At 42.6% G+C, this 25,207-nt stretch overlaps 2 protein-coding genes across 2 annotated transcripts in view; one reads left to right on the top strand and one right to left on the bottom strand.

Annotated features, from left to right (window-relative positions):
* The first annotated feature begins 625 nt into the window (after window positions 1-625).
* LOC143356235 (pigment-dispersing hormone peptides-like) lies at window positions 626-1,368 on the top strand. Its single transcript, XM_076791748.1, has 3 exons — window positions 626-755; window positions 867-1,021; window positions 1,093-1,368. Exons 2-3 carry the CDS (start codon window positions 878-880, stop codon window positions 1,213-1,215), a joined length of 267 nt encoding a protein of 88 aa, XP_076647863.1. The 5' UTR covers window positions 626-755; window positions 867-877; the 3' UTR covers window positions 1,216-1,368.
* Window positions 1,369-2,000: 632 nt separating this feature from the next.
* The window catches only part of Lapsyn (Leucine-rich repeat activity-regulated protein at synapses), an 81,409-nt gene continuing 58,202 nt past the window's right edge, over window positions 2,001-25,207 (bottom strand). The window contains exons 2-4 of the mRNA XM_076792557.1: window positions 5,687-5,901; window positions 4,451-5,328; window positions 2,001-3,763 (exon numbers count right to left, since the gene is read on the bottom strand). Coding sequence (XP_076648672.1) covers window positions 4,489-5,328; window positions 5,687-5,901 — 1,055 coding nt within the window. The 3' untranslated portion in view covers window positions 2,001-3,763; window positions 4,451-4,488. The remainder of the gene's footprint in view (window positions 3,764-4,450; window positions 5,329-5,686; window positions 5,902-25,207) is intronic.

Consider the following 25,207-nt stretch of genomic DNA (forward strand, 5'->3'; position numbering starts at 1 on the left):
CGAAATCTCGAAGCTCAGTGAGATGTCCGTACAGCGCCATTCGACGTAGTAGCGAAACGCTCAAACTGGTAGCCAAATGTTACCAACAGTCGGTAATTGGTACCTGTCGGTAATGTTGAACTCCTTTGTGGACATTTGAAAGGAGCAACTGATTCTTACCGGAATTTATATTGTGTTTTATAGGAAAGGCGGCAAAAATTATTTACGATGAAGTAATGGGATAAATAAACACCTAGAAATGTGAAACTCAATAGTCTAGTGAAAAATTGGTGTTTCCTGTCTACTTTAGAATGATTTTACTTCTCATCAATATAAAATTGTAAAGTAGTTTAACACATTGTTGAGTCGGAGATGTACAAATACTTTCTTCTGTCTCCAGTCTTCTGTGATATGAATAACAATGATAATAAAACTTCTATTTCAATAAAAAGATACTGAAGCTGCAGATGTCTAACGAATATCATACGGAGAAAAGAATAAGGACAGGTTTCAAACAAATCATGAGGAGGCCATCATTTGCACACCGTGCGTTTACGTAATTTAAGAAAGAAGAAGGATCTAAGAGATGATTTTCTTCGAATTTTCTCGAAGGGAGAACTAAATCTGTCGCAAGCAGATACATCTGTCACCAACAGATTTCATCCCCCATGGGTTCTGCTGCATATAAAAGTATCGCGTCTTGGATGCAGTTAGCGCACAGCGAGCTGAACGTCCAACAGAAGCATTCGAAGTAGTCCTCTGGCTGAGAGTAACAAGTAATTACATTAGTTTTTATCTATAAAGTAAACGGTTACAAAACTTCAAACATTCTATTGTCCGTGTTTATAACTGGAAACGATTCTATTATTAATCATTATAATTAAAAGTTGTAGGCACAATGTATCAAGATACCTCAATGGCTTCAATGAAACGCATAATCATCCTGTTCGTTATGTTGGGAGTGTTACACGAGACGATTGCAGTACTCGAGGACGCGGAGAAAACTATTTTGGGGCTGAATTATCCATATGGAGGAGGACTGGTATAAACGAATATAAAATGGTATAACATATCCGTAAAATGAAACAACTTTCTGAGCAACGGTATTTGCAGGACGATTTACAACTCGTGAGACTTCTACTGGTGCCCCAACGTTTCTATCACCCTAAACGTAACTCCGAACTGATAAACTCATTGCTGGCTCTACCGAAAAATGTGAACAACGCTGGAAAATGAGGTACCGCGGAACCATTTCGAAAATAGTATTACGATCGCTTAGCATTACAAACTTATGGTTCATGAAATTTTATCTTGTAAATTCTAAATAAATTTCTGGACCTGCTAACGTATCAGGCTTAATAAATGTAAAAATGTATATGGCTGTTTATTTCTCCTCGATCTTCCACCCACTGCAACAAGTACCGACTCCATCGATCACAATACTAAAACAAACAAACAAAAGGAAACATTTTTCAATATTGATATTTGGCGATGCTTTGAAGAATTTCAGTACACAATTTTAGCGTATGTTTTTTAATACTTTGTATTGTCCAAAAATTCCGACAGAAATACATTCTAAAATTGACTAAAATTTGTATCCCCAAAATTGTAAAAATATTAAAATATAATTCTTTATTCGTGAGCAAATAATCCTTGCCGCTTATACGATCAGGTACAATGGGAATTCCGGCAAGAATTAATTGCTGCTTTCAAACGTCCGTACAGCGCCATTTTACGTAGCGGCAAAACGCTGAAACTGGTAGACAATTTTACCGACAGGTAACAATTACCAACTGTCGGTAACATTTGGCTAGCAGTTTCAGCATTTTACCGCTACGTGAAGTGGCGCTGTACGGTCGTTTGAAAGGACCAAATAATTCTTGCCGGAATATGCATTGTATCTAATGGCAAAAGCGGCAAGGATCATCTGTTCCAGTAATGCGTGTGCAGCGATTAGTCTTTTTAATTGAATTATTTATGTAAAATAAAGTAACAAGGTTTTCAATGAAATCAACAACAACTAGATTTAAGATTTATTTCATGGAATCCATCAAACTTTCGGTAACATCTTTTGTACAACGTATTGTATATAGGTCCGTTTCGTATGTAGTAAACGCTACGAGAGGATAATTAACTAAATATGTGCTACAACACAGTTTTAAGTACAATTGCGGGCACTTGCATACGAAGAAACTTCATTCGAACGTTTATTCTATCAATACCAAGTACATATATTGCTCCTGCCTCATGCGACGAACTTGCTTACTTATTAATTTTAAAAATGGTAAAGATGGAATGTTCGTGTATAAGTCGCTACTTTAAATTACAATGAAATGTGATAGTATTAAAAACTGTTGTCTTGATGATTATCTTTATAAATTTTAAGTTCCACCGAGACATTAAAGTGTTTCAAAAGACGACAGCGATTGGCAGCATTGGAGGAGGATCGAAGACGCAGGGAGCATTATCATTTTCACCTGGTTTCAAATTGTCGATTTCTTCGTACGGTGCACGCACTTAACAAAAATTCGCAGAACCTCATTGCAAAATATGATGTAAGGGTACAGCCCGGTTCAGTACGCTACAAATAATTTACCTCATTCTCGAAGAATTGATATATATTTTTTCGTTGAAAAATACGTGGTAGAAATGAATTCTTTAGCATTCTTTAGCCCACAATTTTTACCAAAAAACAAAGAAGCAATTCGTGTTGTTTAGCTATTGTTTAGCTAATACTTTTTTCTCTTGAAGCAAAATAAAAATGAATCTTCGAAGTTGATAAACCGAGCTGCCCCCCTCGAACAAAATTAATCTAATTTGGCACCTTAGTAGAGTAAAGTAGACCGTAGAATTCCGGCCTTGTAAAAACATCTCGATAAATTCGGTTCGGACAAAGGTGTCGCGTAAAAAACGAACCAAGAGTTACAACAATGCAGAGCTCTTCGACGTTCAATATAAATAAATAGCATATAATAATACATACATATAGATATATACGTATACATTCATACACATATAAGAGTATATATCTACAACACGGTTCCGTTAATGTAAAAAGAGTGGAATATGAAACCCGTTTTTCGCTCGCGACGAAAATTAGATTAGTTCGAAATTCGCGGGGACTCGGCGGCTGTTCGATCGAATGTCATTTATCGTTTCCGGTTTCGCGGATTCGCGAAAAAAAAAATACGCGCTCGCCGAGCGGGCGTGCGAAACGCGACGCTAATACTCGCCGATCTGACGACTCTAATTGCAATTAAACGCGGCCGCGTTACAATCTCCCAGCGGTAAACTCGCGTGTAATTGCAATTACAGGGGCCGACTGGCTCCGCCGAACGAGATTTTTTCTATGACACGAGGAAAAAAATGGAGATTTTTTAATATTTCCCGTTTCGCGTTCGCTCTGCGAGGATACGTCGAGCGTGTGGAGGCACGTAAAAACGGCGATCGAATCGATATTAAACGGTACAATTTTCGAGTAATCATTCCAAAGAATCCGAGGACCGCGGCCGACGCTGTCCGAGCGAGTATCGACCACCGAAAAGAGCTGCTTACGGCCAGGAGCAACGATTCAGCCCGCGAAATCGCCGCTTAAGCTGCCCCGCAATCGCAATCCACGGCCACGATAGTCATTTTCAATTTATCTCAAAGCTTAACCGCATCTCTAGTTTCTTCATTTCGCCCCTCCGCCACCTCCGCCCACTTCTTTCTCGTAAATGCATTCGGATGTCTTCAGGAAACTCCTTGGAAACAAGCTCGGTGGAAAAGGGACCTCTCTTTGCACCTGCAAAAGAAGTAATACCAGATCTTAGACCTTAGCTATTTGCCTAAAAACGAAGTTACATATAGTTCAGACGCAATAAGGATGGGTTTAACTCATTCCTTCGCTGAATTTCAATTTATTTATAATATACACAGCCGCGGATTTAGTAGGTCTATATCATGGAAGCACTTATGAATTTTTAACTTGAATAACATTTATTATATCGAGTTGAATCTTTTTTTTTATTATAAACTAGAAAGTTCAGCCAATAGTTGTAATTTTGTGCAATTGAAAAATATGCTTCGCAAGAGCTACAGTTCAAAATTAAATACCATGAAGTGCACACGAAATTAGTTGTAGTTTAAGCCGTTGATCAAACTTTTGTTTGTATATACGAAAGACGTCAGGGAATTTGTTTATAAAATAAAGTACCACGCAATACTCGTGAAATTAGGGTGGATCTAAGTCTTCACTTTGCTATTTTCTCATTTCTTTATAAAATACAGACCACCGAGTTCGACAACGTCTGCGTTCTTAAAGATAAAGTCTATGAATTTTTGTCTCTGAAACTTTTCGCCACGTCGAGTTGAATTGTTTTTCCTTTTAATCTAGAAGATTCAACCAACGAGGTAGCTACATATCTTTTACTTGCAAAATGAGCGTTGTAATGATGATAGTTTCGATGTTTAAGAGGACGAAGACCGGTACCTGACGATTCTCAGTGGCTCGCTGGATCCTGGCGCCGCTCAGGTGTTCTCCGGCTGGTTCAGGTTGCTGTTCAACAGCTCGGTGTTCGCGTTGTTCGCGTTCAGTCTCTGCTGCTCCTTCAGCTTCTTCTTTCGGCGCTTGTTCCGCTTGTGGACGCACGTGAGTCCGACGCACAGGCTAAGAAGAAAGCCGCCGATGCAACAGGCGACGAGAATCCAAATGTTCCTGACCTTCTCCGTCTGGATCCGGAGCCGTTCGATTTCCGTGCATTGGTCGTACAGCTCGCTGGTCCTGTTGCTGAAGACTGGGTCAGGAGGGCAGTCTCGTTTCAGCTCCTCGGAGCAGTTGAAAGCCGGTTTCACGCGGATGTTGCGCGTCTTGAACCAGTGGTTCAGGGTCTGGCATTGGCAGGCTGTCGCGTTGAACTTGATCGGGTTCTTGGACAGATCGAGCGACTTCAGGAAGCAGAACGGAGCCAGGTCCTCGGGCGTGACCGACTCGATCGAGTTGCGAGAGACGTTCAGAGTGTCCAAGGTCGGCACCAGGCCCATCTGCGGGATCCTCTTCAATTTGTTCACCGACAGCTGCAGGAAGTTCAACGGGGACACCACCTTTATGTGCGTGAACATGTCGTCCTGCAAGTCGTTCTTGCCCAAGTACATCTTGCGCAGGTACGGAAGCTGGAACATGCTGCGCGGCAGGTTGTCGCAGCCGTTCTGAGTCAGGTCCAGCACCTCCAGGTAGTGCAGGTTGCTGAACGCGTCCTCGTGGATCGACCGGATGAAGTTGTCGCCCAGGTAGACGAACGCCAGGTTCTTGTACAGGGCCAGGCTGTCGTTCGTCAGTTCTCGGAGCCTGTTCCCCGATAGGTCTAGTATCTGCAAGGAATTGCGCGCGAGATCAGCGGGGATCTTTGGCTTATCGGGGGATGGCTTTACAGGGTTGCTTCAGACTTTCGAGGACTAAGATTAAGAGCCAAGACTCTGTAGATTCGCGATAAGGTAGAGCGACCACGTTACCGACAAAAATAGGCGAAAAATCGTTTTACGTGCCTCAACTTTTCAAACCTCCATCTCGTGAACGGAAATTATACAGCAGTTCTCGGCCTGCTGACTCTGAAAAAGTCTTGGCTCTCAAAGGGATGGCTTTAGAGGGCTAAAATTAGAGGTCCAGCTTTAGAGAGCTGGCTTTGGAGGGCTATTTTTAAAGGGCTGGCTTCAGGGGTGACAAACGTACCTGAATGTCAGTCTTCAAGGTCGCAGGCACATGCACCAGGCTGAGATTGGCGCATCGCACCTGCAGCATCGAGTAGGTCCTGCTGTACCTGCAGGTCTTGGAGGGTATGTCCTGCTGCAGAACGAGGGTGGATCCGGCGGAGCCCAGCAGGATGGTGCCGAGCATGGTGGTGATGACGAATCCGATGAACGCGTTAACCAATCTCAGACCCATGTCTGTAACAGAGAAGATGAGATTTGCCGGTTGTAATCGACGGTCAGGACGCGTTTCGGGCGGTTTACGATGGCATCCCGGGAATCGACGAGTTCTCGAAGCCCACGGGGCAACGTCACGGCGATCTATCGATCGTCGAGGAGCTGTCGGAAGCTTCCGCTTGGAACCGAAACGCGAACATTCGCTCGTGAGAGCTTTCATGGCCGTTCTCACTGTTACACGCTCTACGCTTTTGTTCGTAAAAGAAATCGTGAAAGTTGAAGATGGCCAGCGGGTCTTCGATGCATTATTTCGCGTTAGCCCCGGTTCCCGACCTTGTTCCGAACGGGAACAATGACGGGAGAATTTCTGAGAGGCATTCTCGATGCAGTCTCCGAGGGAGGAACGCGAGCGGATACCTCGCGTGAATTTTTTAACGGCTTCGAATACCTATCGGTCGTCCATGAGACTTGGGTTACCGCTATTCCCGGGGAAACTACGATCCTGTAACACCGGCGCCGATGAAATATTAGGAACTTTGTTTTAATACGGAACGAGCACACCCTCTCTGCCCCTTCATCGATCGCTTCTCGTTCGGATCTCACGTTCGCACGATTTCCTCTTGCCCAACAAATTTGATTATCAGACGCCCGCGCGAAAAATTTCCAATGAAAATCGTTAACGTAACCGCCCCGGGGAAATATTTGCGCCGATATTAAAAAACCGAACACGTCGTCGAGTGTGTGCAGATGGAATCGAATAGATGGCTGTATCTGGAAGGGAAATTAATAAAATCGAAAATTCTTCTTCGTTTACGAGGTGTGTGAATCGTATCGAATACTACAAGCTTTAATTCGGGCGCTAAAAAAGTTTGGAAATTCCTGCCGGTACACAATTTAACCGTTTGCACTCGAAGCTATTTTAACTCGAAAACGAAACATGCCTTCCGACCTAGAATGTTTCCCTTCTTTATATTTCTTTTCATGTTCTACATACGAAAATGGTGCAATTTAATGGTACAATACTGAAGTGTTTCGTAATTTATTAACCCTCAACGGTCCGGAAGCAGACCGTAGGAAGTAGAAGAAAGGTCCAAGCTATTTTTCATTACAAGAGTAACTGTGTTCATTAGAAGAGAAACTGTGCTCAAGTATAGAAAGGAGAATATTTATATTATAAATTTAAATATTTCTATTATCAATTAATTTGATTTTTCCCGCCATATACGCGACATTGAACTCAGTAAGTAAAAGTGCCATGCCGCTTATATGGCGGCATTGATCCGTTACGGGTTAAATACAAACAAGTTTAATAATGTAAAAAATATTTTGAATAATGATACAGCAATTTTTAGCGGAGCCTTACAGTCGTCATTCGAGTGCTAAGGGTTAAAAATATAGTCCAATAAAATTCGGTTGAACTGCCCTTGGGACTCGTCGATTTCGCAACGTGATCGCGAATTTTTCTTACAAACCCAAATGCATGTATATTAAAATGGAATCTGCCAGCTGCAATTTAAGCCGTGAAAAATCGAAAAATTCGCACGGGAACGCGTTTCTAAAATGACCCCCTCGAGTTCACGAATTCCTAGAAAAGTTGGCTCGCGTAAATGTATTCCGATTCGCAGAGCGGAATTTTAATTAAGTATCGAAAAGCGGGGTGAACAGACGGAAACGCGTTCGAAAAATATATATACTATCATTTTAACATGGTTAAAAATATAGTCGAATAAAATTGGGTTGAACTACCCCTGGGATTTGTCGATTTCGCAACGTGATCGCGATTTTGTCTTACAAACCCAAATGCATGTATCTTAAAATGGAATCTACCAGCTGCAATTTAAGCCGTGAAAAATCGAAAAATTCGCATGGAAACGCGTTTCTAAAATGATCCTAAAGAACCCCCTCGAGTTCACGAGCTCCTAGAAAAGTTGGCTCGCGTAAATGTATTCCGATTCGCAGAGCGGAATTTTAATTAAGTATCGAAAAGCGGGGTGAACAGACGGAAACGCGTTCGAAAAATATATATACTATCATTTTAACATGGTTAAAAATATAGTCGAATAAAATTGGGTTGAACTACCCCTGGGATTTGTCGATTTCGCAACGTGATCGCGATTTTGTCTTACAAACCCAAATGCATGTATCTTAAAATGGAATCTACCAGCTGCAATTTAAGCCGTGAAAAATCGAAAAATTCGCATGGAAACGCGTTTCTAAAATGATCCTAAAGAACCCCCTCGAGTTCACGAGCTCCTAGAAAAGTTGGCTCGCGTAAATGTATTCCGATTCGCAGAGCGGAATTTTAATTAAGTATCGAAAAGCGGGGTGAACAGACGGAAACGCGTTCGAAAAATATATATACTATCATTTTAACATGGTTAAAAATATAGTCGAATAAAATTGGGTTGAACTACCCCTGGGACTCGTCGATTTCGCAACGTGATCGCGAATTTTTCTTACAAACCCAAATGCATGTATATTAAAATGGAATCTACCAGCTGCAATTTAAGCCGTGAAAAATCGAAAAATTCGCACGGGAACGCGTTTCTAAAATGACCCCCTCGAGTTCACGAATTCCTAGAAAAGTTGGCTCGCGTAAATGTATTTCGATTCGCAGAGCGGAATTTTAATTAAGTATCGAAAAGCGGGGTGAACAGACGGAAACGCGTTCGAAAAATATATATACTATCATTTTAACATGGTTAAAAATATAGTCGAATAAAATTGGGTTGAACTACCCCTGGGATTTGTCGATTTCGCAACGTGATCGCGATTTTTTCTTACAAACCCAAATGCATGTATCTTAAAATGGAATCTACCAGCTGCAATTTAAGCCGTGAAAAATCGAAAAATTCGCATGGAAACGCGTTCCTAAAATGATCCTAAAGAACCCCCTCGAGTTCACGAGCTCCTAGAAAAGTTGGCTCGCGTAAATGTATTCCGATTCGCAGAGCGGAATTTTAATTAAGTATCGAAAAGCGGAGTGAACAGACGGAACCGCGTTCGAAAAATATATATACCAACATTTTAACATGGTTAAAAATATAGTCGAATAAAATTGGGTTCAACTGCCCTTGGGACTCATCGATTTCGCAACGCGATTGCGATTTTTTCTTACAAACCCAAATGCATGTATCTTAAAATGGAATCTACCAGTTGCAATTTAAGCCGTGAAAAATCGAAAAATTCGCATGGAAACGCGTTTCTAAAATGACCCCCTCGAGTTCACGAATTCCTAGAAAAGTTGGCTCGCGTGAATGTATTTCGATTCACAGAGCGGAATTTTAATTAAGTATCGAAAAGCGGGGTGAACAGACGGAAACGCGTTCGAAAAATATATATATACTAACGTTTCCGTCAGAATGTGGAGATAATGTAGCCACAGTCTAACCTCCGCTCGCGGTTCGGGCAATAATTGGGTTCGGTTGGCGTTTGTTTGATCAACACTTCAATCCGCGTAGACTGGCGTGTTCCAGCTCGGTCCGCGAAGTATTCGTTCGCGCGAAGAAATTAGTTTACCAGACACCGGTGGGACCGCGGCGAGACCACGGTGTTCCTCGAGTCAACAAGTTTCGAAAGAAGACACCAAGACCCCGGTGTGTTTATTGTGCCAAGACTCTGACGAACTGCAGAGGCAGGCGGTGGCAGAATTTCGTGCTAACTTTATTCCCACGGCCAGACACTCGGGCTCGATAAATTTTCGCTCGGACACCGTGTTTTCCCAATTAACTCGGCTCCTCGCGAGCCTCCGCGTTCCGCGGATAAATAATATCGTTAAAAAATACCACCGTCCGGGTTCGATAGCGTTTCTCTCCGACCGCGCTTTGTTCGGCGTGCAAACAGATGCTCTTTTGATCGGGATCATCGTTCGAGGAAAAAATCGAACGGTTCCGGGTCGGGGAAATACAGTAGCGAAGGGATCCCCCGTCAAGTTAGTTATTAAAAGGATTGCATTGTTGTTACAGAATTTCATCCCCCTGGCGACGCTCCGGGCTGATCTGGGCCAGTTCCGCCAGACCTTTCCAATCGGGAAAATATTCCAAAAAATTGATACCGTTGCCAAAACATAGAGAATACTCGATATTTATATTAAATATTCCCGCGTCTATATTTTTTCACGGACTTGTTTGCATCGAAATCTTAATTCCACCGCGCGTCCACCGAAAATAGTCGAACGTGACGTGGCAGTCAACGCGTGTCACTGAAACGTTTAAAAAAGGGAAAACCCAACCAGAATTTCTACGGGTTTTCATGCTGCGAACTTTTAATAGACCGAAGGAGCCTTTCGCGTTTCCAATTTCCACGAACGGTCCCATAAAACTGTTAAAGTCACCGGGTGCTCGATAAAATAAATACAAACACGAGCGCAACGAAAAAATTGCAGCGAACTTGGTGCGGGCGAATGGCATAAAATTAGCTTACCATTCACCGCGGAAACTGGCACAGTTTCGGGTGGCGCGCGCACCCCCCCTTCCCCCCGTTAGGTCGCGCGCGCCCGTAACGAGAGCAGGGACGCTCTGTCTCCTTGCATTTTTGATGGTAACAGGTGCCGTTTGCGAAAAGGTGCGTCCGCGATCGAACGAAAGCGATCGATACGTCAGCTCCTGGAGCTGGCCAGGGTCCGTTTTCACGCTCGTCACGTTTTTCGGTTTCAATTTGCAGGGAGCGCACGCGCGTGTACGCGCGATCCCGTTTTATGGGGACGGTCAGCCGCAATCATTCGTAATTGTTCCCCGGGAAAAATAACCGTCGCGACACCGGCCAATTCGAGGCTATTCGAGACTACAATGGGAAATCTCTAATCTACAGCTTCTAGTTGGTTCTTCGGTCTTGACTCTTCAAGGTCGACGCACAGAATCGCATAACCTTGTCAAAATTGAACTTTAGAACCATACAGTAGCTCTTTACTAGTGCAGCAAGTTAATTGTTAGACAGCGGATCTTCGTGCAAAATAAAAATGTTCTATCTGAATAGCAACAAACTGGAGTAAAATAATATTCCTTCTTAATGTGTTTAATAGGTTGAAAAGAACTTAACAGTATCTTTAAACTCCTCTAATATTTTTACTGTTTTAAATTACACCTACCCATTTTTGTCATAAATGCATATGATCCGCTGTTTATTAATTGTATCAGCGTATCCACACCGATTCGATTTTTCAAATATTTTGTGACCCAGATACAGGCCGTCAAACTTGACGAAATTTCATGCTCTTCAACTTCTTGAGAATTAGAAGATATTTAATGTATTAGAAAAGTTTATTTAACACGTTGAACGCCACGTCAGCCATACGTGGCTGACGGAATTATTTGTGCAGGTTTTAAAATGAATTTTTAAACTTAATTAGGATCTGTAACATGCAAGAAAGTTGGAGGATTACTCAGTATCGTACATTTAATTTTTTGCAATTTTTATTTCATTAAATTACTTACTTTGATTTTATGGAATTTTTGGGGTTTCTAGTTTGGCGTTCAAAGCGTTAAAAAAAGACAATTACATGTATAACATTTTAAAGTTACGAACATTTAGAAAGTCAGAGAATGGTCCATGTTCACAAAAATGAATTAAAAAATAATGATGACACCCGATTTTCCATTTTGAAGTGATGTACAGTGTTTACTCGATACACGTCGAAAACGCGGGTCTAGCCAGGGACATATATCGAGCAGGGGATATTATTCTTTGATCCCCGCCGAACGTAGAAAAGGACAATACTGAAAATAGGAAATAATGAAGAATGAGGAAGCTTTGTTATTGACAATTGTTATTGACACACCTCGTCGACCGAGGTCTCTCGAGCTTCAGTGGCAGTGGGGATAGTTCTGGGACTATTATCGCCTAGGAATTTGCGACATATATCGAGTAAACACCGTATACTCTTCGGGGCCGAAGTTTGAGTGAAATGTAATTAAATCCCGAGCGGAATTCGGGAACTAGTTCGAACATGCCGCTTTTCCTCGACGGTTCTATGGGGTGCAACACCGTGCTCGAGCCGTTTTTTCCTCTCGCCGACGACGATGGTCTCGGAAGAACGTTTAACCGGGTCGTTTACCGGCAGCGTAAATATTTTCCCCGGATTCAGATGTTTTTACTGGCCGGTTACTCGCGACGAGTAACTCGTTAAGCCTGCGCTGCGTAAGAAACGGTGCGGGCGCTTCATCTCGCGCTGAAGGGGATCTAAATTGCATCTCCTTCTCCCCCCCCCCTCCCCTCCCGGCCGCCGGGGGAAAAAAGATTTTTGTAGCAATTATTTATACACCTCGATTACTCTCGCTCCCGAGATTGAGTCCGGCGCGTATTCTTGTTTTGGCCCTTCTCGAAACCGTGATCGCTCGGGATCTAAGCTCGCAGAAATAAATGGTTCTCGAGATGAATTTATCGTCTTCGCTTTCTTTTTTAAACGGTTGGAATTAATTAAGGGATAGCCGAACGCAAGCTCTCGGCTTTAAGCCTGCAACAGAACATCGTCCGACGCGGCCTATTGTTAGGCAAACAGTGGTAAATGGTACTTGGAATGAATTTATTGTCTTCGCCTCTTCTCTTTTTGTTTTTTGTTTCGTCTCTTTCCTTTTTCTAGAGTGGCGGAATTAATTAAGGGATAGGCGAACGGAATTTCTCTTGGCTTTCAGAGGCCGTAATGGCTTATCATCTGATAACGCTGCGGAAAACCCGATAACGCATCAATTATGAGTAACACCGAATGTTTCATGAAATAGAGGATGTTCTGTCTAATCGAGGTAACCCATGAACTTAGAGCATTAATAATAGAAGTGGAATTAAGTGGTTTCCGTTGGTGCATTGCGTACTGCGTTCCCGTCTATTGGAAGTTGAGGCGGTTCGATGATTTTAGTCCCGACGTTTTAAATCAACGTACATACATACGCATCTCAATAATATTCTCGTGGTTCTATATTCTCTATAAAAAAACAATTCGATATTTCTATCGAAAATTGATTGCTCGACAATATGTACAATTTTATTCCGATATAAGGACGCTTTTCGAAATAAGAAAATCCCTATCCGTTATTTTGCTTCATTCGAAATACGACGAAAGCCGGTCCAGAGGCATCGCCTTATATCAAAGGAAAACTGTAGTAAAATATCAGCGTGGGTCAGAAATGACTCCGGCGCAGGTCTAGAACTCGCAGGAGCCCGTAGATCAGCTCTATGGGGAACGATCTATTGATTCATGATTTGTTCCTTAAAAACTCGCAGAAGCTATGCGTTACCGGAATGCCAAGTTCCAGATTTTATATAAAATCGCGTTTCACGCAAAGATTTACGAACATTTATAAAACCACGTGTCGCATCAAGGCTGCCATTTTAACACTAGAACTACCGAACCATTCAGAATGACTGTATTCCTAATTTTTTCCTTCACAATTACTGGAATTAGAAAAATGTTCCCATCAGAAATGTTTGAATCTGAAGCACGTGTCGGAATAACAATGGTACGAGGTTCGAATAAATGTAGTCTTGCAATTATTAGTAATTAGTAGTTCTAGTGTTAACCCTTTGCACTCGAATGGCGACTGTAAGGCGCCACTAAAAATGGCTGTATCATCATTCAAAATATTTTTGACATTATTAAATTTGTTCGTATTTAATAAATTACTAAACATTTCAGTTCTCTACGAGTAAATTGCACCATTTTCGTATGTATAGTTTAAAAATATATATACATATATAGAAGGGAAATATTCTAGGTCGGAAGAAATGTTTCGTTTTAGGGTTAAAATGGCTTCGAGTGCAAAGGCTTAGAAACCATCTGTTCCTTAAGAATAGTAGGTTTACGGAGCAGTAAAGGTGACTATTTTACAAAGTCTGGACACAAATTTGTTTGGAAAAATGAACAATTTCTCGTGGACGCGTGTGTACAGTCTGAGCAAGCGTAAATGAGAAGTATTAGAACGCTACCGGTAAACTCGGGAGTAAAAGTAGAATGACGGACGTCCGTGCAGTTAAAGATTGCAGATCGGCGAACGGAGGATTAAGAAACAATGACGCCGCACTACGATGCAAGCGATACGGCGATCGTTATCTCGTTATGACAACAAGAATGTCGAAGTCGAACGGGAGACGCCGTGCACCCCGAGAGTAGTCGACAAGATTACGCAGCTTTTGTGACGCACAGGTTTATCGCGCGGCAACGGCTCGATTCTTTCCTCGGGGAAACGGCGTTATCGACTGTTTGCCCACGGCTTCGAAACAATCCCGGCATGCCGTAAACGGCCCCGCTATCTCGACGTTTTACATTCTAGTCGATTCGTCACGGTTCGCCATCCACCAAAAGACCGCGAACCGATATAATTCCGCGCGCAATCTGTTCGCCCGCTCGCGCCAAAGGTCGACAGACGCCGCGTAATATCGATGTTTGCCCGGGATCTCCGTTGACTGTCGTCGCGGGAATCAAGTTTGCTACTGCGAGCAATCAATCGATCTAGTTTCACCAAGTTCGATCTCTGTTCCCGTCCCCCGCGCCGAAGTTTCCGCCCGCCACTATGCGGGGAGAACGTCGTTAGACGGCGAACCGAACGGATAACGCTTTTGCGATCTCGGACCTACGTTCGTATCGTTTGCTTGCAATTTTATGAGACATAATTATCGGCATGACAAGACCTACGTGTTTATCGCATCGTTTATCCGGAGCCGTTCTTTCCGGATCGTCGACGATTAATTATCGACCAGGCATTATCGCTGCTCTTTTATCGTACCCTCTTAAAAATTGCATAACTTTGCCAATATTGGACTATACTACTTGAATTTGTTTGGGAAGTTGGAACAATTGGATCACTACATGAAGCGAGAACAATTTTTTACCAAAAATTGCAATTGGTCGGGAGTGCAGAGAAAATACTAACAGTTGTATTTTGCAACTTTTCTATGTGGGCTTACATTGGAAATTGTAGATTTGTATGAATTATACGTATTCTGAGAATTCCGTCAAAATCGGTCAACGTTGCAATGAGATGCAGATGTTCCAAAATGATCACATAAGGGTGAAATTCCATGAGAAGGCCAAAATTCTGCTAGTTTCGCCCTTAAAAATTGCTGAAATTCGAATGTTAGTTATTGGAAATTTGAGTATTAGTTGGAGTCACTGTGCAGCGAATCGTTTCCAGCAGCTTACAATTTTAGGGAATTGTTTATTTCATTCCATTCATCTGTAAATTTAAAAATGCCAATATTGTTATAGATAGACTGCGATTTTTTAATGAAATTTGCACTAATTTCAAGCTACGGAACATTTATTACTCTTCCTTAACTGGTTAGGTGCCAAATATCATTCCCAGAGATTCTTACAAAATCGGTGTAATATAATTAATGAAAGCGGAACTAGAAATTTTAAATGTATTACGGGGGTATTTTTTAATTCTAGAGATCTTAATAAAATTCCGTTTGTCCGGATATGACACAATAAAAATGAATGTCTAAACCTAGTCAAAAATCACTGTCAGTCGTATGTGACTTGACATGGCAGTTAACGTGTTAACAATTGTGATATACTGAAAATCATACAACAGTATATTTTATTTCTTCAAGTTTCTCTCTCGTTTTGAATTTGTATTCGGCATGTGTGGAACTAACGTAGATCTACAAAATGCATACTTTAAATTTTCATTATGGGGACTCGAATAAGCAAATTTTATTTTATCGTATAATTCCGACCAGTTGCGATTTTTTCCAAATCTTTTCTGCACATCATTCGGTAAAGCAAAGAAGTTATACTGTTTCAAAGGGCGTTCGAACAGTTTCGTGAGCCACTGTATGTTCTTATATAATAATTTTCGATATCGCATTATCCAAATAGTTTTTGGGCTTTGCTGACAACAATCAAATTTGTAAGAGGTTCGAGCTACTTTGGTTCTCGATGTTGGTATCTATTTATGGACGATTCGTGTAGATTGGCCTGATAATGGGACGATTCTGCCATAACAGAGCAATTCGAAGGATCGCACGCAGTCTCGTGGATTTCAATTCGAATTTCCCATACCGTTCTACTCGGATGTCTCCGCTTAAAATAATAAAATTCATAATCATCTTAAGATCCTTCGATTCCTAGCGCTCGAAAGAGCCTTCCGCTTGATAGCCGATTTGTATGCGAGAGATTCAGCAATAACCGAGCTACCACAAAGTTCCCGTATTCTTCCGGATTTGAATTTCAACTCGCCATATCGCTTTAGCCAAATCCCTCCACTTTGAACAATCATAATAGACTCCGGGAGACCTCGATTCTTAACGTTGATAATCTAGAGATTCGCGTTCGATTTGCGTCGATCGAACAAACATTCGGGAAATTCGGTAATAACCGAGCAACCTGAAACTTCTAATACTGTTCTAGATTCAAATTTCAACCTCGTCGCAATTTCGCCCATCGCGTTATCCAAACCTCTTTGCCTTAAACAACAAAATTTGCATATTAACTATCGATTCTTAACACTGGAGTCACCGACATCCTGTTAATAGGATGCTTTCGATAGTTGTGCTGTGCCAAAGGGAAACATAAAAATCATCCTTCACGGTGTACGAATAGATCGCCTAACGAGTTTATCGATTATTCGATAATCTCTCGAAAACAATTTCCGTCATTTATTTTGCGTTTGCTTCGTCTCGATGAATAAATCTCCAAAGATTGGAATGTAAAATAAAGTTACAGTCAATTGATTGTGGAGGCCACGAGTTACTTTGTACGTATGGATTACGTTATCGAGGGTGAGTTGTTGGTTCACGATTGAAATTGCTATTGCTGTTGAGGGATCTGTTACACTAATCCTTGGTCGTGGACTACAGAAAACAAAACAAAAAAAAAAAAAATACGAAATAATCGCCGGTAGCTTTTAGACCTAATTTTTTTGCTGTTCCAGCAAATTCCAGGATTCCAGGATTTATTCCAGGATTTTTTAATTCTGGAATACCTATTGACGTCCCAATTTTAGAAGATAATGGGGGACAAAAATATGGAAAAGCAAGAACTGGAAGAGTGAAATTTCACGTGTATTATTTTACGTGCACGTAAACGCACACGTTGCCCTATCTCACCGATTTCCACCGATTAGCCCAATATTCTGTGGATTCTGTAGAGGGGGAGATATCGTAAAGCGAGCAATTCCTCTCGCAGGTTCGCAATCGGAATGATCCTAATCTAGAGATATTAAAAGTTTGCGCCGGAGGCCAATAATTTCTGATTTTCTGCTTAATTTTCTGGCGGGGTGGGGAAAGTTCGTTGAATCTCCGCCGGCAGAAAAGTACAAATTAATACAAATAATAATCCCCGGGTCCGTCGAGTCCCCAGTCGATATTAATTCCGTGCTTATCAAAGGCCTCGATGCCTGTCCGGGTCCGCTTGAAAGGCGGAAGACTTCCGGTTATTACGGATTACCGAACGGTATATAATCGAGCGAAGTATTACGCTGCGGCGCCTGGGGCTGCACGAAATCAAATGCACGGGGGTTCGTTATCGATCATGCGACCTGGGTCGAGTCTTCACCGGTACAATGAAATAATAACGGTAACCCGATAGTTGCGAAACTGGAACCCTTTTCGACAAGAGAGAGAGAGGGGGTAAGCGTGTTCCAGCGTCTTCCACGATCCGACAATGATCGAGCCCCGGCGAGAGGATTTCCTGGGGCCAGGGTCCTCCTCATCGATCCTGTAAGCCTGAATCATTGCTGTTCCACGACAGACGGGACCCGAGATATCCCAGTTATCCCGCATTATTGATTCGCGACGCGGAACACGCGAAAATACCGCGGCCGATAAACATTATTGCGAATCGTCGCTGCAGGCACCGTAAACAGAATTAATCCCCGACGATGGATCCAATACGGAAATGGGCGAATTGCTCGAGGACACGATCCATTATCGAGATAACTGAAGGGTCGTAACCCCCGGCGCACGATACCCGGCAAATAATTACAAACAAATGGCCGAGTAAAACTCTACGATGATTGCTGCCCGAGCTTTTACACTTCGGTGTGCACACCATCCCGACGATGCGTGGGTTAGGTTCAATTTTTCATATTTATTTCTGCTGATAGATATACAGTGAATTCGCGATATATGTCAACAACACGGGTCTCGCTAGCGTCGTATATCGTCCAGGAGACCGGGTACACCCCGCGGAAATGGGGATAACTCCGCGACATTTGTCATCCAGGTCTCGGCGACGTATACAGAGAAATCACTGTAATTGCTTTATTCAACCTTGAGAATTCGACTTGGTTTACAATATCTCATCGACACGTTAGGTTCCTGCTGTTTTACTCTATTGTTACCCCATTTATTTCACCCTTTACTATTCTCATACAAAACGTATAAAAGTGAAACATTTTACAGGAGAGAGAAGATTGAATTTACTTGAACTTTTGTACGATTTTCATTATAACGTGTGCTTAAATGAAGATGTCAATTCAGTAATTTCCTACGAAAACGTTTTTATAATTTCAATAATTGTGAAACAGAGAACCGGTCGTTTTGACCGTGGTAGGTTTAGCGTTAATATAACGCACTCTTTGTCCGGAAAAATATTTTGGTTGAAACGTATAAATTGTTCAAGCTGTTGATGGATTTTAAGGGAGCAATCGTGGGAGGAAAACGGGTATATTTGTCCGTAGGGTTTTCGAGGACCCTTTGATAGCGATCTTCGTGGATGATACGGATAGATGTTTCTATGTGCAACTATGTGCAGTTGTGCAGAGTGTTCGACTATGCGCGGTAGGTATGTATATGTTTTAGGAGGCGATGGTACATGCAGGTTGGGGTTGCATTCAAATTGAGAGCGAAATTGCGGGGTAGAGCTCGTTTTTCAATTATGAAGGACCGGAAACCGCGAAACCGATAATAGTGGATGCACTTAGATCCGTAAAATTAATCTCTTTTTCCGATCGTTTTAAGATGATTAAGAATTTTTCTGGTCCTTCGATAGCAAGCTGGTTTTCAGTATTAATTCTAATCTATAATTTCAATTTAGCCGATTTATTTATTTAAATTCACAAAATCAATCTTCTGTCACGGAACGCGAACGCTATCGGAAGTGCGTTTTTAGTTATAATTATGAATTCGTCATTTTGATCCAGTCGGTCCGTTTAAATCCAATAAATTCTTCCTCAGCTGATCGTTTAACGATGATTTAGAATTAAAAATTTCTCTGATCCAACGACGTTAATTTTTAACGGTAATTTCAATTCGTAACTCCATCTGGTCGAGCCATTTGATTTTGTAACATCGATCCGTATCTGCTACTGAATTTTTGTCGCTAATTTCGTCGCGAGATTTTGTAAATTAATCTTGGTTCACCGAATTAACCCTTAAAATATTTGCCACGCACAGTCGAACGCCCCCGTGCGCCTACAGTTTCTGCGCCGGTATAATCTGGGGCAAAAGTTATTTGCATTCCGCGTTGGCTTTAATTAATTAAACGTTGTAGTTATGTAGTCGCATGGAGCTATACGGAGAAACGTAAAATAATATTTCTCCGGCGAGCCTCGGTCCCTCGGAGAGGGGTGCAATTTAAACTGATTACACATCGACGATGACTGGTCCGCGGATCCTTCCGCAAACTCGGAATTTTCCGAAGCAATTTAAAAAAGCAGAATTTCAAGCCGCAGGTTCTTTTGACGTTTTTCGCAGACCCTCCGCCTCACGCGTTCTTCCCGCAAATTGATATTTCTTATTCCCGTAACGACGTGCACGATGTTTCCATTATTTTTATTGTATTCAGACCGGAGAGAAATTTCGGACTGCATTACGAATTCAATCAAATGTCCGCCGTGGGATTTTGTTTTTTCATATTTCACGTATCCGCGTGTTCCATAAATGCACCAAGTCTCTCCTACACCGGGCAGTTACATTAGGTAATTAACTAGTTGGTTGAAGTAACTAGCAAACAGAATTAACAATTAAATTGCAATTATCATTTAACGTACGACCGAATTACCTACCCGGTCGAATTCGCGACTCCTTGCTGTCCGTTCGATTCGGCGGTGTGATTAACAATTAATTCGCGAATATCTATGCGTTCGTAATATTCGCGAAATGTTTTTCACCCGATGTTTATACGAAACGCGTCGATAAAATTTCCGCTGGGGAAACAAAGTGATCACGAGGCGGCTCGGGACAAATAAAAATATCGAAGCAGTTTCAATTTTTCTTCAATATACTTTTCAATGGCGTAGCTGTATTTCGCTTTTTAGAAAGGCCCGGGGCGCCGCGCGGCTGCGTCGAACTTTCCAGAGATGATATTGCGTTAAAGGTTGCTCGATTCATTATGCAAATCACTGTACCTCTATCCGACAGTGAAAACAAACTACCTTGAAAATCTCCTGCTCCAGAGACGACGCGAGGACGTAATGCGGCACGTTGCAAACACGCCAGAGAATGCGCGAATTTCACGGGCGGAGTCTCGCGGAAATTGCGGGAGCGACAACAGAAACGTTTGCGGATCATTCGAATACACACTGACCGTACAATTTCGCGCCGTTTGTTTAATAATCGGATGAAAAGCCTGTCCCAGCCGGGCAAACCCGCGGCGCGTTGCCGAACTGTTCATTTGCTAAAAAATCAATCGATTCGTATCGATATTTACTTCCAACGTGATAAAAACAATCAAAATCGGGCGAAACATTTGCGAACGAACAAGCGGACAACCATGAAATTTCTTGGACAATTCCATGTCTTCGTTGAGTGGAGGATTACCGTTCGCAATTTCTTAAAAAATGTGCGATCAATGATTGTTCATTTGCTAAAAAATCAATCGATTCGTATCGATATTCACCGCATTTGTACTGCTTTCTCAATACCCGTCACTTCCAACATGATAAAAACAATCAAAATCGGGCGAAACATTTGCGAACGAACAAGCGGACAATCATGAAATTTCTTGTGCAATTCCATGACTTCGTTTAGTGGAGGATTACCGTTCGCAATTTCTTAAAAAATGTGGGATCGATGAATCGGTTAGAAACAATTTATTTAAACTAGGATTACACGCGTTAAATTAGAAAGCAAAGCAGTGGCAACTTCAACTCTAGAACTCTGGGCATCATCGAATTTTCCGATAGGTCCCCGAACAGTCCCAGACTTTTGCCAAATGGCCTAAACGCTTTCACTTTTACGACCCTCTCAGGTAAACCACTAAAATGACGTGTGTTCAGGTAAAGCACTAAAATGACAGAACCCTAAACCATAAATTACTATGTACAGTGCCGAGCGAAAGTGCACCATATAATTTTTATCATATCACTTTCGCCATATAATTATCATTGCCTAAGCTTTATCATTCAACTGAAAAATAGGTATCGTCACATTTTATGTAAAACTAGCAAAGTGTGTTTACACTTTTGCCCGTCACTGTAGATACTACGAAAATAATATTGAATCAAGGATTGTTTCTCCGCGTTACTTTCAATTTATTACAAGTAGGAATATATTTTTATTATTTTGCAGAATGATCCGGAGTCGACTGATCACCAAGTTTCAACAATGTTTTCTATGTTTCCAAACTCAGCTTTAAACAAATAGTAAGCTCCCCTTCAACGAGATGAATGAACAAATGAGTCACCTCTCGCGAAATAGTAATTTTCATGTTCGCTCAGTTGCGGGATAAACAACTAGTGCAAGAGTCACGCGTTTTTGACGGTCGATCAATTATGAAACAATAGAGCCCGCTGGTTAAAGGGGCCGCGGATATTCCGTGTTTAATCGATCGTGAGATAATGGGATTCATTAGCCGAGTACGGAGAGACATCGCTGTTTATAGAGAAACTGGAAAAGCAAAGTTTTAGTTCCAGATCGCTGTGCAGCGGTTTTGCCGACAAATGTCGCGCTTTTTCCCGGGAGCATCCTCGGGTAAAATGGTCGCGAGAGTTTATTAACGGTAGCCACGGACACCTGTTCATCGCGCGTGTCATCGATACCTCGTTTCCCGACCGATCGACCGTTCAATCACCCGTGAAATTTACTTAAACGCCCGTTGATTCGTTCAATTCGGCCCGCGGTCGCGCTTAATCAACTTTGAGCTCTCGCGCGCTTTTTCCCTCGGACCCGAAAATGGAACCTCGTTTTCTCTGCATTTTCAGTCATTTCTCCGTTGTTTCTGCTCAAAGTTCCATTAGACGGACGTTCATTACGCTGTAACTCGGTGAAAAATTAATTGCACGCCTCGGGAATTGTTTCGTAACAACGTTGCTGGTGTTTTTTTTTTTTTTTTTTAATTATTCCAGTAGTTCCTCCGAATCGAAGAATTCTCTGTTAATGTTAATTATTCGGTATAAGTGTCGAGAAACTGTTCCTCGGCGTCGATCGATCGAAAAACAGAAAAGTTCGCAAAAGCCTCGCGCGAAAAATCGCTAATGAAACGAAAAAAATTGGTTGCGACGGTTGAAATTGAACCAGCGAGGAAGAACCTAACGAACACACCGATGTTCGGGATCTGACGGAGCGCCATCGATCGATTGGAAAATACAAAAGTCTGTAGAATTCGATTATAAAATCGAACCAGAGAGACAGGAGATAACCGGGTCCAGTTGACGGCATTGAACAGAGGCTTGCTCGAACCGAATCCGTAAAAGTTCGGAGTGATCCGACCGGGAAAAATCGTCAAAGAATCCGAAAAATTAGTCCGCATCGGCGGAAATCGGGTCAGAAAGCGAAAGAAATTAATCTCTGGCATCCAGGAGAGTTCGAACACCCGGAGACGGAACAAAAGTTCGAATTGTTCGCGCGGAAAATTGCCAAAGACCCCGAAAAGTTAGTTCGGACGTCTTTGGTTGGGGAGGCGATAAAAGTGGCCGGGCAAACGAAGAAAGATGGCGGGCTCCGTTCGCGTGCCGCGGGAAAATTCGAATCGTTTTCCGCCGGAGAAAAGTTTGTTCCTCTATCTCTGGTTGCTCGTGGCGCGGGCATCGGGAACAGATATTTTCCGAGCAAACAGCCGTAGTTCTCGCGGCGGCCATTAACGGCTCGGCTCTTCACCGTGGCAGCAGTTTAAAGAGAAAATAAATTAAACGAGTGCCGGCGTGCTGGCTGTCGCGCGACGTTGACATTCGCCGTAGGAGCCGATCCTCTCTGGCCTCTCTCCCGAAAGTTTTCTCGCCGTTTCTGTCTCTCTCTCTCTCTTTTCTGAAATGCGAGCGATCCTTGGTCCACGTAACTCGCATATTTCCGTCGTGTCCCACCGTTTCACAGTTTTCCTGCGCTCGTTTATTGCGCGCCGCGAACGTCCCATCGCAATCCCTGTGCTCCTTGTCACCCGTTCGTCCCGTGGAAAACCCGGGGAATGCTCCTGGCAGACCTTTTTTACAAGCCCGGCCATCGATTTCCGTTAACGAACGGTCACTTTCTTGTCCGAGAAGCCTCCGAGACGGCCGCCTGTCCAGAAACGCGACGACCCCGACCGGTCGCCCGCCTATAACATGCGACCGTCGCGATTCCACCGGCGACCAACACGCTGCGACACGTGGTTCCCTGATTTTCAGCCTCGGAGAACACCCAACTAATTTATTGGCTCGCGGCTTTTCGATCGGTAACCCGTTCGCTGGAATTGTATTAACGATGATTGCATACCTTTGACCGATCGCTCACCCTTCGCGATTGCGTTCATAGATGTGCGCAGACCGAACGGGACTATGTAAACGAGGAGGAATATTCTGAACAACGAAACTAATTTCTCCGTTATTTTTCTGTTACTCAACAATTTAGTGGGGTATTAACATCTCACGGAAAGTAAACATTTTTCGGCTACCGCGTCGCTATCTAGGATTTTGCACAGATTTTCCGTTTGCCACAGTCTATTTCATCAGAATCCAAGTATTTTTCATCTGCATAATTTTTCTCTACATCCGACAGTTTTTCTCACCACCGAACAGCAATATCTGAACACTAGAAATTACTAAATTGTGATCAGGTAACTATAACAATTGTTATTTAGAACGCTGACCGCTTCTGCGAAAAACTGCGGCGAAACTTGCAAAATTCCCGAGGCCTTCGATGTGCGAAAAATTGTTCGATCCCCCTGGGGGAAAAAAATGCCTTGACGGGTAATTTCATTCGGGATATTCTTCGATAAAAGGGTAGAGCTTGTCCTGTATTTTTTGCCGGACCGTACAGGTGCAAAGTTTCATCAAAATTGATTGACATTCGATCGTTCTCGACGAATGTTCTACGTCGGTGACAAAGATGTCCGCCGTCGCGGTAAACAGTCTGCGCCGATCATTTTGTCGAGCAGAATGGCGACACGTGAACTTTTCCCGGACGCCAATTAGGCGTCGCTGATCACATTATCGGAATCTTCAACACCGTCGACGGAAATAAACCGAGTTTACTGATTGAACTTTCGCAGTGGCCCGACCCCGCGGGAACGCCGCGCCGGCCGCACCGATGCGATGAAGAATTAAAGTTTAAACGCGATGCCGCGGATAGTAACTGGAGAGCCAGCCACTATCCGAGCAGATTGAACCTCATTCTCGATGGGCCGAAACTTTCCCGGCGAATCAGCTTCCGAAAGAGACGCTGCTCCTCTTATAGTGTAACCTCGTGAAAGAATCATTAATCGCCGAACTCGGGGTCTTCCGGATCCGCTAAATGGCGCTGTTAGGCGTTCCGCCGAAGAATTAGTCGCGAGAATTCTAACTCACTTCTGCGCAGTCGATTTTATACTCTTGGGACGTGTTTTTACCGTGGAAGTATCTTACAATTAGTTTTCACTGTAGAAAAACGATTTTTCTGGATTAGGCCTGACTCTTGGAAGGCAAGGGGTCAAGACTTGTTCAATTTTGTTCTTCGACGGAAAAATAATGAAATGATCGTCTAAGCTATCCGAACCAGTCAAAATGACTGGTGGATGATTTTTTCTTTCACGATTAGTGAAACTATGAAAACGTTTTCACGAGAAATTTTTTAATATATCTCTTCTTTGGAGTACACGTTACCATAAAAATCGTACGAAACCGGAGCAAATTCAATCTTGCTGTTATTATAAAGGGATAAGTCTAAGTCGCGTTTAGGGCTCGGTAGTTCTAGTGTTAATTTTGCACAATGTGTAATCTGATTGCTAGATGTCTACGGAAATTCGGATTTTTATGATTGATTAAGATTTTAGTAAGAGACAGACGCACTTTGAGTGATCAGAGTGAGACGAACAGTTTACCGGATGGTTTTTAAAAGAGTAAACTATTAACGATGCATTCGAGGCTGCTGCAGACGATGCACTCTTATGTCCGAAGCTTCCTGATTGGGCGAGAACGCTGCGAACGGATGAGGGTAGCAAGTTCTAACAAGCTGCAGTAGCGGGGCTAAACGAACCGCTAAATTTAGCTGACTTGAGAGAAGG

Source organism: Halictus rubicundus, chromosome 8, assembly GCF_050948215.1.
Source record: "Halictus rubicundus isolate RS-2024b chromosome 8, iyHalRubi1_principal, whole genome shotgun sequence".
Classification (NCBI taxonomy): Eukaryota; Metazoa; Arthropoda; class Insecta; order Hymenoptera; family Halictidae; genus Halictus; species Halictus rubicundus.